Raw genomic sequence first — 15816 nt, 5'->3', positions numbered from 1 at the left:
AGCCATTCAGTTAAAATATGCATCGATGTAGATGTAGTTAGTAGAGTAAATATTTAATACATGCCATGTAAGAATGTGTAACTTCATTTTACATCTTATAAACACGAGGGCTGAGTTCTTATTCAGTTCCAGCAGAGTGGAATGGCCCACAGGTGTTGTCACGCCAGATTTCTTCAAATGCCTGAAGGGGCATTGCAGGCGAAGCATCATGGGAGGGATGGTTTGAGAAATCACCTACACTTCGGCTCTGAGAACTCCTCAAACAACTACTGAAGGGATACGTGGCTATGGATAGACTTGCCTCCATTGGAAGGTGCATGCCACATTCTCTTTCTTTAAAGGTAGAGCCTCAGCACATAGGTGGCTGAGGCTGTCCACTTTCATTCAATATTTTTATTACATTTGTACTTGTGCAAGGAGTTATGTCTTTGTGAAACTGGTGAAATTGTCAAGCATCAGTGTAAAGTACATGCAAATGATAGGGCCCTGGCCCTGGATGCACATTATGTAGCTAGATGTTCTTCTTTGGTTTTAATGGGTATACATTTGCAGAACTGAGCCATGGTATTCCCTGTAGTAACCTACGGATGTGAGAGCTGGACCTTAGGGAAGGCTGAGTGAAGGAAGATTGATGCTTTTGAGCTGTGGTGTTGGAGGAAAGTTCTGAGAGTGCCTCGGACTGCGAGAAGATCCAACCAGTCCATCCTCCAAGAAATAAAGCCCGACTGCTCACTGGAGGGAAGGATACTAGGGACAAAGTTGAAGTACTTTGGCCACATCATGAGGAGACAGGAAAGCCTAGAGAAGACAATTATGCTGGGGAAAGTGGAAGGAAAAAGGAAGAGGGGCCGACCAAGGGCAAGATGGATGGATGGCATCCTTGAAGTGACTGGCTTGACCTTGAAGGAGCTGGGGGTGGTGACAGCCGACAGGGAGCTCTGGCGTGGGCTGGTCCATGAGGTCACAAAGAGTCGGAGACGACTGAACGAATGAACAACAACAAGGATCTCATTTAAGTGAATGGAAGTTTAACAGTTGTAGAGCAACCTGTGTTTTGGACTTCAACTCCCAGAGTTCCTGACCATTAAACAAGCTGACTAGAGCTTCTGGGAGCTTGGAGTACCAAACACCTGGAGGGCCATACATTATGCAGGCCTGCCACAGAACTTGGTGGCTTGCTACTAGCACAAAATATTTCAGAAATATAGAAAATAACTATGTGTTCCCAAGTTTATCAAATCAACACTTTAGTATTATCCTAAATTAATATATTTATGGTAATCAGATAGTAGATTCTTTCAAGTATAACTCTACTGACATTTTTTGAGGAAAAGTCTAAACTCAGAATTGTGAAAGTGCGATTTAAATATAATGACTGATATTCACTTATAAAGGAGAGTTTGAGTTGTTCTTTACACAGAGTTTCACTCACGCTTGGAAGGACTTCCATTAGTATTAAATGAGCTCATTTGGGCTCATAACAAACTATTCAAATGGTATTGTTTGGATATCAAGGCAATTTTCACCATCTTTCCAATGAGCACAGAACCATGGAAGATAGGGTTGGGGAGAGTATCCAATCCCATATAGTAGCAGGGCCAAAGCATTTCTTTTTATTTATATAGACTGATTCTAAAGCTCAGATGTGAATGAAGTAATATGGGCAAATGCAGGCTCTAACTGGCTCTAAATACTGAATACTATAGTTTGCAGGATTTTCCTCAAAAATAATAACTAAAATAAGCACATGTATTTACCACTGAAAAACATGAAAATACAGGGGGTTTTATTTAAAAAACTAGAATAATAAACTGTTTCTATAACTAATCGCTTTTTAAAAGTAAATTTCCAAGTTCTGAAGAGGATATATAGGTTGGTGGAGCATTACATTCTGTTGGTAATTGGTATTTTAAATCTTGTTTTTGTAGATATTTTAAAATTCACAAGGCTGCAACAACAAGATTATTAATTCCCCTGAAAAGCATGAAAGAGATTTTCTTTGATTCATGATAATACAGAAGTCCCACTGTTACAAGAATTGTTCTACAAGGAGTTCATTTTGAAATACAGGACACATCTTCCCAGTAATATAATGAACAGACTACTAACACCATGCTGGTGTGTAGACTGTCTGGAATATATTCTGCTCATTAGGAGGCAGTATTTCAGTCTACAGGGAAGAAGTTAATATATACTACAGCAAAAGATGTAAGGTAATGTTATTTAAAAAGACAGAGGGAAAGAAGGATCATGACTCCTAGGAGTTATAATAGAGCATTTCATACACAAAATAGGTCATGTGTGGTCTTCCGCAGCAGGATAGCTAATTTTGCCACAGGAAAGTTTTTCCATTTGTCTTTTATTTCATCCTGCTTATTAGATTATCAGACTTTCTTCAATAATTACTTGTTACTGGATTCCATACCCCTCCACAACTTAGTAAAATTTCCATGAGCCAATAAATAAATAAAAAACAGAACAGAACAGAACAGAGTTTTGTTTTAATTTATACACATTTCTGTGCTTTTCCTCTATTTGAAGAGGAACTGAAATACTTCATAACTGGCATGTGATGATTGTATGATGGCTTATGATATGAAATGATGATTTGATCTTGGTATGTTTCAATTATTCTAGTCTAGGGTAGGATAATTTTGTTTGTGAGATGTCTCTGATACACACATACTATGGGGATTTTGGTGCCTCTTGGTGGGAGATTCCCTACTCTTGGCTTAAACAAGCCATAATTAATAATCTTTATTTCTAGACTGCCATCTCTCTCTGGAGGGTTTCAGGGCATAAAAAGGCAAACATTTAATGCCTCAAAATGGGTACAAACACATCAAAATAATACACAATAATGGATAGTAAACTTACAATGATGAAATTAAGCATAAAAAAATAAAAGTATCAAAATAAAGTAAAAATAGTTCCAAGTTTGGTTCTTGAAAGGTATTTTAGTTTGATAGTTGAATGTACACATTCATTCTCCCTTTTTGGAATACAAAATATGATATGAGAGAGACAAGCAAGCTCATTCATGATGCAAGAAACCATGGTTTCATGAGCTAAGCCAAATTGTCTAATACTGTAGTCCTCCACTTGTTCAATTCCCAGAACTCCCAGCAAGCTTACCAGCTGTTAGGAATTGTGGGAGCACAAGTTCAAAACACCTGGAGGACCAAAGGCTGGGAACCACTGGTCTAATATATAAACAGTATTTTTTTTAAAAAAACCCACAATACAATTTATTTTGAACCATTTACCTTCTGCAAGTGTTTGCTGTAATAAATCATGTTTTGCCTGGAGCTTTGTGATAAGGTTGCTCCCCTCCAGGTATTCTCTGAATTTCTGCAAGAGCAATACATTTCATGTATCAATATCTGTTAGTGAGCTTTGAAAGAATAATTTTAAGTAATTTGGAAAGCATTTATTATACCATGAAATAGAACTGTTCAGTCTCCTGCTGGTTAGCTCTTCTCTTAGCAATGCTAGGCTTGCTCAAGTACGTCTCAGAAACGGTTGACTTCACAGATTCAGTTGAGCGGCTATGCTGAAAACATTCAGAAACATCATAGTCTTCAATGGTGACCATGTCTTGTACTGTCTGTAAAGTTGCTTCCGTTGTCTTCTTCACCTGGGTTTAACAAGCACATGTCATTCAATCAAAAAGAATGAGTGAATTATATTTCAGAATTAGTAAGAAGAGGAATACAGAAGTGACATTAATTTTCTGAAAGATAGGCAAAACTCCTATCCAGGCATTCTAAAATTGGGTGAATTGACTGTGTGAGAGGACATTAACCCCGTTCCTACACTGTAGCCACTGTCAGCCTCTAGATATGAAGTACACGTTTCTGAAAAGAAGCATCTTATTTATCTATGAGGCTCGCCACATGATTTGAAGTAGTGGAAAATAATTTTTCTGATCTGCAGACTATCAGAAGTGTTGGCTGATAGGAGGCCTGTTTTCCACCTCAATGACTTAGCTCACTCAGTTTTAGAATTTAATGTAATATGATGATAGGAAATAGGGATACTGTATATCACTGTACAAATATAATACTACATTAAGACCTGGATGTAGATCTTATGTTTCCAACAATCAATACCAAATAGAATAAGACAAAAAATAAAAAAATCATATATTTTTCTGTTAAGGTTGGGGTAGGCCATGGGACAAGGACTTGTACTTTCTTTTTTTTATAAAGTTTCAAGTGTATAGGCAGAATAATCATATTCATTATTATAACCATGTACATGTAGCATTCCTAACTGTCAATCTTTTGGAAACCAAAGTCCCAGAATAAGGCTATTCCAATGTCAGCATTAAAATTCTATAGCACATGAACAAGTACTTGCACAAACCACAGAAAGTACCCCATAAATGATCCAGCAGAGAATAAGGATATTCTCCTCACCACGTTTTGCTAAAAACACTGTTCCTAAGGGAGCCTAATGAATAGGATTCTATCACAATCAATCAGAGTTCCATCCTTATTTGCAGGTTGTTGCCACTATGGAGCTAGCACTTGCAGAGGCGTATCTTACCTCCTCGTTTTCAATTTTAAGCGTGGCTAGTCGTGACTGAAGTTGCTGATACCTAAGCATAAGTTCCCCTTGGACTGGCTGCTGAGCACTGACCTGAGAAACCTAAGAAATTGAATATAACACAGAAAAAATTAGTTGTAGCAAAAAGCTCACTACAGAGGCACCTACAATTCTGCTTAAATGCAATGAACAGCATCTCCAATTGTAAGGGAATAAAACGTCTGAAGAAGGACAATGAAGATTTGTATCAAAGAAATTGTCCTGTGGCTACAGATCACCCGTGCCTGTAAAATACTGAAAGAGAAACTACAGTATTCATTGCCATGGATGGAAAAGAACTGGCCCTTCAGGTATCCTGGGTCACGGGTGAAGTGCACACTCCATCAAAGAGGTGCCTGCTGAACTACTGCAAGATAGTGTCACCTTTACCTTGAATTCACCTTTGCTTGAATCCCTACAAAATCTTGAAAAACAGGTCTGACTGAAAATCATGGTGGGGCAAACAAATACACAGACAAATGAATGTGTTTACTTGTAGGCAAAGATGGTTCTCTAAGTCTTTGAAAAGTTGTCTGTTTGCAGCTGCTGTCTCACTTTACTTTAAAATGTGCCCGGGGCGCTTCAGAAGGAGCATGAGAAGCATAAGAATTATATAAAACCAACTTTCTTCTCCCATGCTTATATGCTGGAAGCTATTTGGCCAAGCTACAGAAGGTTTACCAGTGTTGTGGCAGATTTCAATATGCAGTAATGAAGGTTTCATTTGGCAGGGGATTTGTTTAGAGCAGCTGGCAAATTAAGTTCAAACAAAATGTTCTCTGAATAATATTCTTGGTCTAGTTTGTTTGCTGATCTTCTTGTGTCTGTATGAATAATACCGGGCCTCGTTTTACTCTAACTAGACTCTTTGTTTGACTGAATAAAAGCAAAGCACCACAAAAAGGAAGTCACAATCACAACAGAAGGAAGTGCTCATCTAGGCACAAACAAAAATTTGCTTGGCTTTTATCCTTTTTTTGTTTTTGTTTAGTTTTTAAAGAGTCACCAGCTACTGACCTCATCACCCATATGGGGCTGGAATTCAAATCTCACGGGAGGGCAAAAGGCTGTAGGATACATCTCCATGAATCTCTGCTTGTCACTTCGTGGCTCCAAATTATCAACAGCATTCTCAATAATGTCCAGACCCTCATGTCGAGAAGTTTCAAGGTTGTACTCTGCAGAGAGATATGTTCTTAAGGCTCTGTTCAGGCTGGCATGATATCCAAGATCACAACACTAACAGAATATAAAGAAGGAAAAAATATATTAAAGAGAAGAAAGCAAACTGCAATACAATTATCGAAAATTGCAACAAGAATAATACATAATAATGTTTTCAAAATTTCACAAATGTTAATGAACTATTACCAACAGCAAGCAAAGCTAAGCTAAGCTTTCACTTGTTTGTGAAATAACAGGAGGGAAGGGGCTGATCAAATCCCACTAGGGAGGGAGTTCCAGTGTCAAGGGGCCATCATTGAGAAGTCCCCGTCTCTCGTCCCCACCGATCGTGTCTGCGAAGGTGGTGGGACCGAGAGCAGGGCCTCCACAGAAGATCTTAACCTCCGTAATGGTTTGGACTTGGCACTACCTTTCTGTAGAGATGAGATTGCAAGCTTCTGTCAGGCAAGAAGCTACACTGATGGCAATCTATACTATCCTAAACAACTGTTTGTAGAATGGCAAGACATTATCAGAATGCTATTGGTAGCATTTATTATACATCATATTACATACTTCAGATGATGCTGTGAAGGGCACAAAAGTAATTTGTATCTGAGACTAAGCTATTCCATCTATTTTATACTTATATTTCATCATAAGAAAGTAAAAAAAAGGCTAACAGCTTACTCTACCTAGTCTTCGAAATAGATACAATTTTCATAGTTTAATAACAGACTATGTAATCAGTCCGGCTTGGTTTCATAAGACTGAATTCTGTTGACAATTTTAACAACCAAAGATTTATTTAATTAGTCACTGAATGTTAAGTCATGACTTAAGTAAATCTTGTTGTTTTAATGGGTGTACTGTAGTTGTAATTTCCAAAAAAATTCAAGCTAAACTTTTCCATTAATAAATTATTTCTTACATAGATTAGTGAGCCTAATTGTTAGGAGTATGATCCTGACATGAAACATATGACTACACTCCTTCTTCCAATAAGCCATCAGTGATATATGTACACAAACAAATACACAGACCATCTGTAGACAACTTCAAAATAGATAAAAATATAATATTTCATTACATATGTGATTAACATACCATTCGTTATATCTTTGTTAAGGGAGAAGAACAGAAATGCCAAATATTATCCTCTAGCATAAGAATAGCATGAATACCAATTACTTACATCAATCAGATCTGAAAGGTCATGAATGTAATACTTGAAAACAGTAGAATTTGTTGCTTCAAGAGTTAGTAGATATTCATTTCTAGCCTTAATGGATTTCAGCTTGTTTTCAGAATATTTCGCTTGACGCTGGGGAGGAAAAAGGATGTTAAAATGGCAAAAGTGCTTTAATTACCTTAACTTAACTGCAACCGATTACAAGCATATGAATGTTTTAGAAAATAACACCAAATGTACTGTACTTTGAGAATATAAAAACTACAGCCATTTTGTAAAATATCTTTGTCAATACTTCTTTTCAGGTTGTCATCTGAATGTCAGAGAGAAAATCTTAAGTTCAAGCATGCATTTGTTGCTCACAACCATCAAGTTGTCTTTGACTAACTGCCAAATAAAGGAGACGCCACTAAGTCACACTATCATCACAGTCCTGCTCAGACCCCACAAACTCAATGCTGTTGCTTCCTTTATTGAGTCTATCCATCTTTAATATGATCTTCTTCTTTCCCCAATGCCTTCTTACCAAGCATTATCAATTTTTTTAGTTTAGTCATCTTGGCCTCTAGGGAGAGTTCAGGTTTAATTTGCTTTAGTACCCATTTATTGGCCTTTTTAACACTCCATAGTATTCTCTTTTCCAGCACAATTCAATTGAGTTTATTTTTTTCCCATTAGCTTCCTTAACTTTCCAGTTTTTAAACCACACATCAAAATTGGAACCACGACACCATAGATAATTCTAACTGTAGTATTTAATTTTATATTTCAGAATACTGTCTAGTTGGAAAATGTTCCTCCAAATCCTTGTTTTCTTCTGGTTTCTTGATGGCAGTCTCCATTCTGATTGATGACTAAGCCAAGCTATAGAAAATCTTTGATTTCATCATCTTTAACTTTAAACCTGCCTTTGCACTTTTTCTTCCTTAACTTATTTGCATATCTTAAATTATTGGTATTCCTTCCTCTAATTTTTCATGCCTCCTTCCTCCAAGTCTAGTTTGACTTTATATCTATCTATCTATCTATCTATCTATCTATCTATCTATCTTATAAGTTAAATATAGTAATAAACTGTAGCCTTGCCAACCCCCTTACCAATTCCATTTTTCCAAACTCAGTCTTGATAGTAGCCTCTGTTGTCCATTGAGGCAGGGTCTTTTTGCATTCCTTGGGCTTAATAGTCCAAATATTTTTTACATTATCTTTAATGTTCTTCAAATTGTATTTTGGTATAATAGTTGGTTTTGTGTTTTACCTTCACTGTAGTTTTTGAAATTAGCCACCATCTGCACCTGGATTAGTTTTTTTCTTCAGAGAGAATGGAATTTCTCCTTCTTCTGATACTAATAACTACAGAATCTTTCATGTAAAAGTGAAACGCCATATTTCCTTATTATTAGTAGAACTGAGAGAAGAAGCATAGCATAAAGCGAGCTATCTCATTTCTGTTTCCACATGTGCCAGTGAACTACATAGTCTGACTTCCTCAATAACTGGCCTAAATACTGTAAAGGCACCAGATCCTGCTTGATCTTTGAAGCTCAGTAAGATCAGGAGATCTGGATAGGAGATCACCACTGAATACCAACTGCTGTAAGGTATAGTTCAGAGAAGGGAACTGATCAAACCATCTTTTAGTATTTCTTACCTAAGAAAGCCCTATGAAATTTATAGGAGCCAGCATAAATTGATAGGTGACATGAAGGCACATGATAACACACTGTTAATATTAACACAATATTGATGCTTAGGGACCAAAGGCCATTATTTCCTAGGAGGGAGACTTTGAGGTGGCGATATCTTGGGCTATAGGACAAAGACTGAGGTGATTGATTGATCCATGGTCTTCAGCTCTTATCCTCTGATTTCACCCATGCAAAAACTGTTAACTCCAATGTGGGCAGGAAAAGAAGCACAAATAAAATCAGGGCCACTCGAGGAACTGATCAAACACTGAATTCTGCTCTGCACTCCTTCACAATGGGGATTATGAAGTCTGAAAGGGTTGGTGGGTCATGCTAACACAATTCTCTTCAATTCCAGGTTATGATTGCCTGACTGTCCAATTACAAATGTACCTCCAACCCTCAAGGGATTTTGGAATGAAATCCATATAATTGCAAATGATTAAGGGGCAATATAGGATCAGTAATTGTTTCTTACTTTTTCCTTCATTTTTTCAATTTTCTTCACAGAACTCCGTCTTGGGTGTCTTTCCTCCAGTCGAATATGAAAAACAGGTTCTCCTGACCTGCCAATTTGTTTTTCTTCTTGTTTTTCAGCCTCCTTCAGTTTACTTTCTGCACTGATACTCTCTGTATGATACATATGGTATGTTTTCATGACCTATGATAAAAGAAGATAAAGGTGAGACTAGAGAAAACATGGAGGAAGTATGTACATAATGACATATAACATGGTACTTGATAGGGCTCAGGACAAGTTCCAGCATTTTAAAAAGCAAACCATTTAAAAATTCCAAACTGCAAAAGGAGAAGTAGACAACATGGGGATTATAAAGCTCTCCAGATATTGCCAAACAGTACACTCCATCATTCTTCTACTCTTGGCTAAGTATGTTATTAAAATCAAAATGATTGTGAAGTTTTCCAGATGATCTCTCTGGATGTAGGAAACAGCAATGTAAATCGCAAAATACAGTCCAATGTAAGTAAGCAGAAAATTATGTACATGCAAGGAAGAAAAACACAATTTTCACATATACATTGATGGGGGGAGGGGTGGGTAGGCTGACAATAACAGCAAAAAAGGCTCTTGGATCAATTAATATATGAAAGCTAAGAAAAAGAAAAAGAATCAGTGTTAGAAATCACCAGACAAGAGATAAGGTGGTCAATACTTATCACATTTGGTGTGATATCACACTTACCATGCTTGGTGACAACGATAATTATAGTACAGTTTTTGTCACTATCTCTGAAAAGGGATATTATAAAGCAGGAAAAGATGCATGAAAAAATAAACAAAATGATCTGCAGTTGAAGGAATGAGGTTACAAAATAATTTGGTTGGGGGAAAAATTGGGTAACAAAGGCATAACAAAACTGTACAAAATTATGCACACTGTTGAGAAACAAGAGTTTTGCTCTTGGCTCTCATTCATTCTAGAACATAGGCTCATCCAATAAAGCTGACTGGTGGGAGATACAGGATAGGAAAAAGGAAGTCCATGATCACATAGTGTTGCGCTCCTAGTTCACTGCTGGAAACCTTCATAAGATGAAGGAACAGCAAAGTGTTTTTAGAAGATGCCAGCAGACTCCAGCTGAGAGTCACTGGCTTCCTTTCTTGTTCCTTTTACAGTTGTGGAGAAGAGCATGACAGAATGAAGTGATCTTAGCTGGCACTTGAAGACACTGGCTGACTCCTAAGGCTGGGCTAAATGGGTTTCTGGAAATGCTTTCCTTTCACAGATTCAGAAAAGGGTATGGGAGACTGAAGTGATCTTAGCTGGCACTTGAAGACACTGGCTGATTCCTGGGGCTGGGGTAAATGGAAATGCTGATTGAATGTGAAGCTGATTTTACACAGTTTGCATAAAAATGAGTGGCATACAAAGATATTGTGATTATTATGTAAAATCAGTCACTGTATAAATTTCCCTGCATGCTATTCTCCCTTTTACCTGGGCACTGAATCAGAAGCCTCGATAGGCTGGATTCAGATCCTGCATTGGCCCAGACCAGGCTCATAGTCCGAGGTCCTCTCCTACAATAGTGATGTTTTAAAACGACTAATGATAGAAATAACAATTTAAAATTGGATATTTTTCTATATAGGGGCAGTATGAATTAGATTAGCATACAAGTACTATTAGTGAAAGACCTTAGATTGGAGCAAAATGCTGAGAGGTGAATAAAAACGGTAATTTAATAATTTATCGTACCTGGAATGTTTAACTTATCGATTATACAAGTTATAGTTTGCCTTGGACTTTAAACTTTAAATATTAAAATATATTTTAATGTTTTGCATTTTAAAATAGAGACAACTATTTCAGCTAGTGAAAATAAAAGATAAAAAGGCCAAAGACACATCTAGTTCAGAAATCTAGTTCCCACATTGACTAACTCAGATGCCTATGGCAAGTCCACAAGCAGGACGTGAATATCATTGCATCTTCTCATCACATATGGTAATAGTGCTGATAATAACTGAAGGTAATATCACAGCTAATAGCCATTGATGATACTATCAACAAAGAAAAATATTAAGACCTTATCTGATTTTAACAGCCATTTGATGAGATCCTACACCATCATAGTTCTCTAAAACTCTCATCAGAGTTCTCTAAAAAAATTATGCAGTGTTTACTTCCCTACCACTTCCAGAGCTCATAGTTTTATTCTGAGAGTCTGCCCTGAATGGCCATTCTATAGATAGAGGAAAGTTGGTGGTGGTAGTGGTTTGGGGGAGTGTATCAAAGTGATCATTATGTGACTGGTATACAGTAGATGAAGGATGAAGTCTGCTGGTGGTCTCCCTGCGTTTGATGTCATCCATTTATATTTGGCTATGGGGTACAGCCTGGGACTTCTCCGATCCCCCGTGTCTTTTCTGAACCAGAGAAAAGCCACTCAAGGGGGTTATTGCATGAAAATGAGCCTTAGAGAAATAGTCATTGCAAAACATGGGAGAGAAAATGAACCTCTGAATGATACTCCGCCACCCAACACGCATATGCATGTCTAATAAATCAAAAATAAGATAATAACAGGATACCAGCCATTTCGTAAACAATAGAACATATTTCCTGACATATGTGGCACCATGTTTCTAATTACTGTTTATGGATTCTCTTCTTTATTCCTCAAATTATAAATTGCCTTTTTAGGAATCATCTGCAAGCCAAATCTACATCACGTAGCCCAGCTTATTTACAGTATCGGATTGGTGGTATCTAAAAGTAGCACGTAATGTACAGCAGACTCTCTGTTGACCGAAAGTTGAGCAACCAAAACTAGGACTTTAAAGAAAAATTAAAATACATATATAATACAGTATAGCAGTTTTACATTACGTTACCTTTGTCTTTATTTGCTTTTAATTACTGTATTCCAATATTATTATCAAGTCAATGCAAAGTTTATTTTATGGTATAAGTATGGAATATAGTATTAGGCCTATTTTAACAGTAACTCTCAAGAAACCAGAAACTATATTTATTCGGCAGCTACCAATCCCCATGGGTGGTGGTTAACTGAGAGTCTACTTACTTAGTGTCAGGTTGTAGAGAGTTATTACTGTATTTGCAAGCTTGCAAAAACGAAAGATAGTATTTTTCTATATATTGAATGAATAAATAACAATATAGTGAAGGAAAGACTTGAAGAACAGTATTGATGCTGAAGTACAGATATAAGTGGATTTAAAATCAGTAGTGTTCTACAAGGCTTAGCAGGTTTTTAATATGCTAATAAATATGTGAATGTTGGAGATACTTTTCATTTCATTTGCATGTTACATATAATATTTTATATTGGATATGCTGCAAAAATACTTTGTAGTCTGTTTCAAAGGATGGGATTTTGAGCTTCAGAGAAAATCAGACTTTCAACCATTTAAAGTAAAAGGAGTTTATTTTTTACAAAATCAAAAAGTCTTGTCAAGCTCTAAGACCACATCCCAGCAACTTCTTCTCCATAGGCCCATTTCTTTTTATATAAGTAAGGCATTCATTATCTATTGATTTTTAATGCTTGGTTTAACCATTCCCAAGTTAGCAGCAAGTCATCCCTAGTCCAATAATAAAGTGGTTAAAATAAACTCCCAGTATTGATATTTAGCATCAGTGCATGGATTCCTAAATATGCATTCCCCCTCCCACCCCCATTCTACACTCATGCAAACTAAAACCATTCACCTAAGAACATTCTGGAATCATTTACCAAATAATGTGAATTCCATCTGTATAAAATAATATTTACTTTTTTCCCCTTTTGTATGGGCTGTTTCTGATTTATCTGATTTGACTTGGAAAATTTAAACAGGATATTAAAATAAGTCATATTACTGATGGACCTTGTATTTCACAAATGTAAAAATAGTATGAAGAAGACCTGTAAGTAACTTTGAAGTAATTATCCCCTATTCATGGCCAAAATGTATTCTATAAATAGCATATAGCTATTTAAATACTCTCAGTAAGATACAATTTCCAAATAGGTGGTTCTTTTTTGGTTGACACTTCAGCTGGTGTGTCAATTCTCAAAAAATGTTAGACCTGACCATGATCAACCATGCATTAGCTTCTAGTACAGGTTTATGTAATACAATATGTGTTGGTGGCTTGAGTTTGAGGACAGATTGCAAGTTTACCTAGAGTAAGATGCTGTGGTTTTAACTGGTGACTAAATTCAGAACAACACAACTTTGACCTATCCTCATTGCAGGTCAATTTCTAGCTAGAATGACAATTGAATGACAGTTGAATGACAATATAAGAACGGTAATCAATGTGATCGATTACTATGAAAAAAACAACCAAAAAGAAGCTGCCCTTATGTTTCTAGATGCCGAAAAGGCATTCGACAACATTAACTGGGATTTCATAACAAGTTTACTCAAAGAAATGGACATAGGTCATCAATACTTAAATGCAATAACCTCCATCTATACACAACAACAGGCGACACTAACAATAAATGGACAATACTCAGAAAACATACCAATACAGAAGGGCACCAGACAAGGATGCCCGTTATCCCCAATATTATTTATTACAGCACTAGAAGTCCTACTACGGAGAATCTCCATAAACCAAGAACTGAAAGGACTCAAAGTAAAGAAACACACTTTCAAAACAAGAGCATTTGCGGACGACATAGTCTGCTTCATGGAAGACCCACTGGATAACAAAAATAAATGGTTGGAAGAAATAACAAAATTTGGCGAAGTAGCAGGGTTTAAAATAAATAAAGACAAGACGCAGATAATCACTAAAAATATGAAGAACGAAAACAAACTAAAACTACAGGAGATGTCAGGAATCAAAATAGTACAAGAAACAAAATATCTAGGAATAGTAATATCATCAAACAACACTCACCTGATAAAGAACAACTACGAAAAGAAATGGAAAGAAATAAAGAAGAAAATGAACTCATGGAATTCCCTAAACCTCTCACTATTAGGCAGGATTGCCACTGTAAAAATGAACATCTTACCAGATGTATTATTTCTGTTCCAGTCACTACCAGTTCTGAGATCAAAAACCCTAATCAATAATTGGCAAAAAGAAATCTCCAAATTCATATGGAAAGGTAAAAAACAGAGAATAAACCATAAAAATTTGATAGATGACAAAAAAAGAGGGGGGGGGCTTATCCCTCCCTGATATCCAACTGTATTATGAAGCTGCGGCACTGCGATGGGTGAGAGACTGGGCGACATTGAACAAAAGAAAGATACTAGCCCTAGAGGGTTTTGACTTATCTCAAGGCTGGCATGGATATTTGTGGAGGGGGAAAGCAGACAAAGAAAGGAATTTTAGAAATCATCCAACAAGAGCTGCCCTCCTCCAAATATGGAACAGATATAAAAGCAAATTACACAGCAGGACTCCCCTCTGGTTCTCACCTAATGAAGCGCAACACCTGAGAGAGATACCTAGAGAAAAGTGGTTGACATATGCCCAACTCCTAGAACCAAACACACGGGAGATAAAGTTAAAAACCCAGGAAGAATTAAAACAAATGGACCACACCATCTCATGGTTCCAATACCAGCAAATAAAAGAAAACTTTAAAATAGATGCAAAAATAGGATTTCAAATTCAGGAAACTTTCTGGGATAAGATAATAAAAACTAAAACAAAACTAATTAAAAATATATATCAGCAGTTGTTAATATGGGCAACGGAAACAGAGCAGGTAAAGGGGAATATGGTCCAGTGGTCCAAAGATGTGGGAAGATCAATAAATATGTCTGAATGGGAGGAAGTCTGGCACAAAAAGATTAAGTACACCTATGCATCCGAGATGAAGGAGAACTGGTATAAGGCCTTTTATAGATGGTATCTAACGCCTGATAAGATAGCCAAATTCAGTAAAGGGAAAATTAAAGATACTTGTTGGAAATGTGGAAAACATAAAGGAGATTATATCCACATGTGGTGGAAATGTTCCAAGATAAAAAGTTTCTGGCGCGAGGTCAACACAATAATAGAACTAATATTAAAAGAGAAAATAGAACTAAAACCAGAGGCAATGTTATTGGGAATCATCGACTCCATCAAGGACAAGAATTCAGACAAACTGTTCTTCTATTTCACCACAGCCGCGAGAACAGTGATAGCCAGAATTTGGAAATCTAAAGAAACCCCCACTGTGGAACAATGGTTATTAAAAGTATGGGATATAATGAATATGGACATATTAACCCCAAAAATATCTCAGAATATAGCAAAACCGCCCAAGACAAACTGGACAAATTTTATAGAATACATCAAAGGGCTGAACAACGAAATCTACATCAGTTCTATATAGTGAAGAAACTCAAAGGAACATCAGCAGGAAACCGGTGAAAAAAACTCAAATATCATAACGGACGAAAGTATTGTCCGTTATTCAACTATCTGCTCAGGAACACCTGGAAGTACTTTTAAAGACACATGGTGGGGGGGTGGGGGTGAGTTTTTGGTGGTGGGTAAGGTAGTAGTAACGACCCCATACCCCCCTTCCTCTTTCCATCCCCCCTCCCTCCCCCCACCCCTTCCCTACCCTATTCCGCATTTTCTATTAACAAACTATCACATTTATAATTGTTAAAGAAGATACCATATCCACCTTCCCCTACCCTTTTCTCTCCTGTCAGCTCATCTACGAGCAACATATTCAATATATATA

At 36.8% G+C, this 15816-nt stretch overlaps 1 protein-coding gene across 2 annotated transcripts in view; it reads right to left on the bottom strand.

Moving 5' to 3' along the window:
• The window catches only part of SRGAP1 (SLIT-ROBO Rho GTPase activating protein 1), a 135294-nt gene that overhangs the window by 33538 nt on the left and 85940 nt on the right, over positions 1-15816 (bottom strand). For both annotated transcript variants that reach the window (XM_060777533.2, XM_060777534.2), the window contains exons 5-10: positions 9113-9295; positions 6950-7078; positions 5608-5829; positions 4552-4653; positions 3440-3637; positions 3267-3351 (exon numbers count right to left, since the gene is read on the bottom strand). In XM_060777533.2, the coding sequence (XP_060633516.2) occupies positions 3267-3351; positions 3440-3637; positions 4552-4653; positions 5608-5829; positions 6950-7078; positions 9113-9295 (919 nt within the window). The remainder of the gene's footprint in view (positions 1-3266; positions 3352-3439; positions 3638-4551; positions 4654-5607; positions 5830-6949; positions 7079-9112; positions 9296-15816) is intronic.

This window comes from Anolis sagrei, chromosome 5 (genome assembly GCF_037176765.1).
Source record: "Anolis sagrei isolate rAnoSag1 chromosome 5, rAnoSag1.mat, whole genome shotgun sequence".
NCBI lineage: Eukaryota > Metazoa > Chordata > Lepidosauria > Squamata > Dactyloidae > Anolis > Anolis sagrei.
Note: the sequence above shows the minus strand (reverse complement) of the source record. Positions and strands in the feature narration are given on the sequence as shown.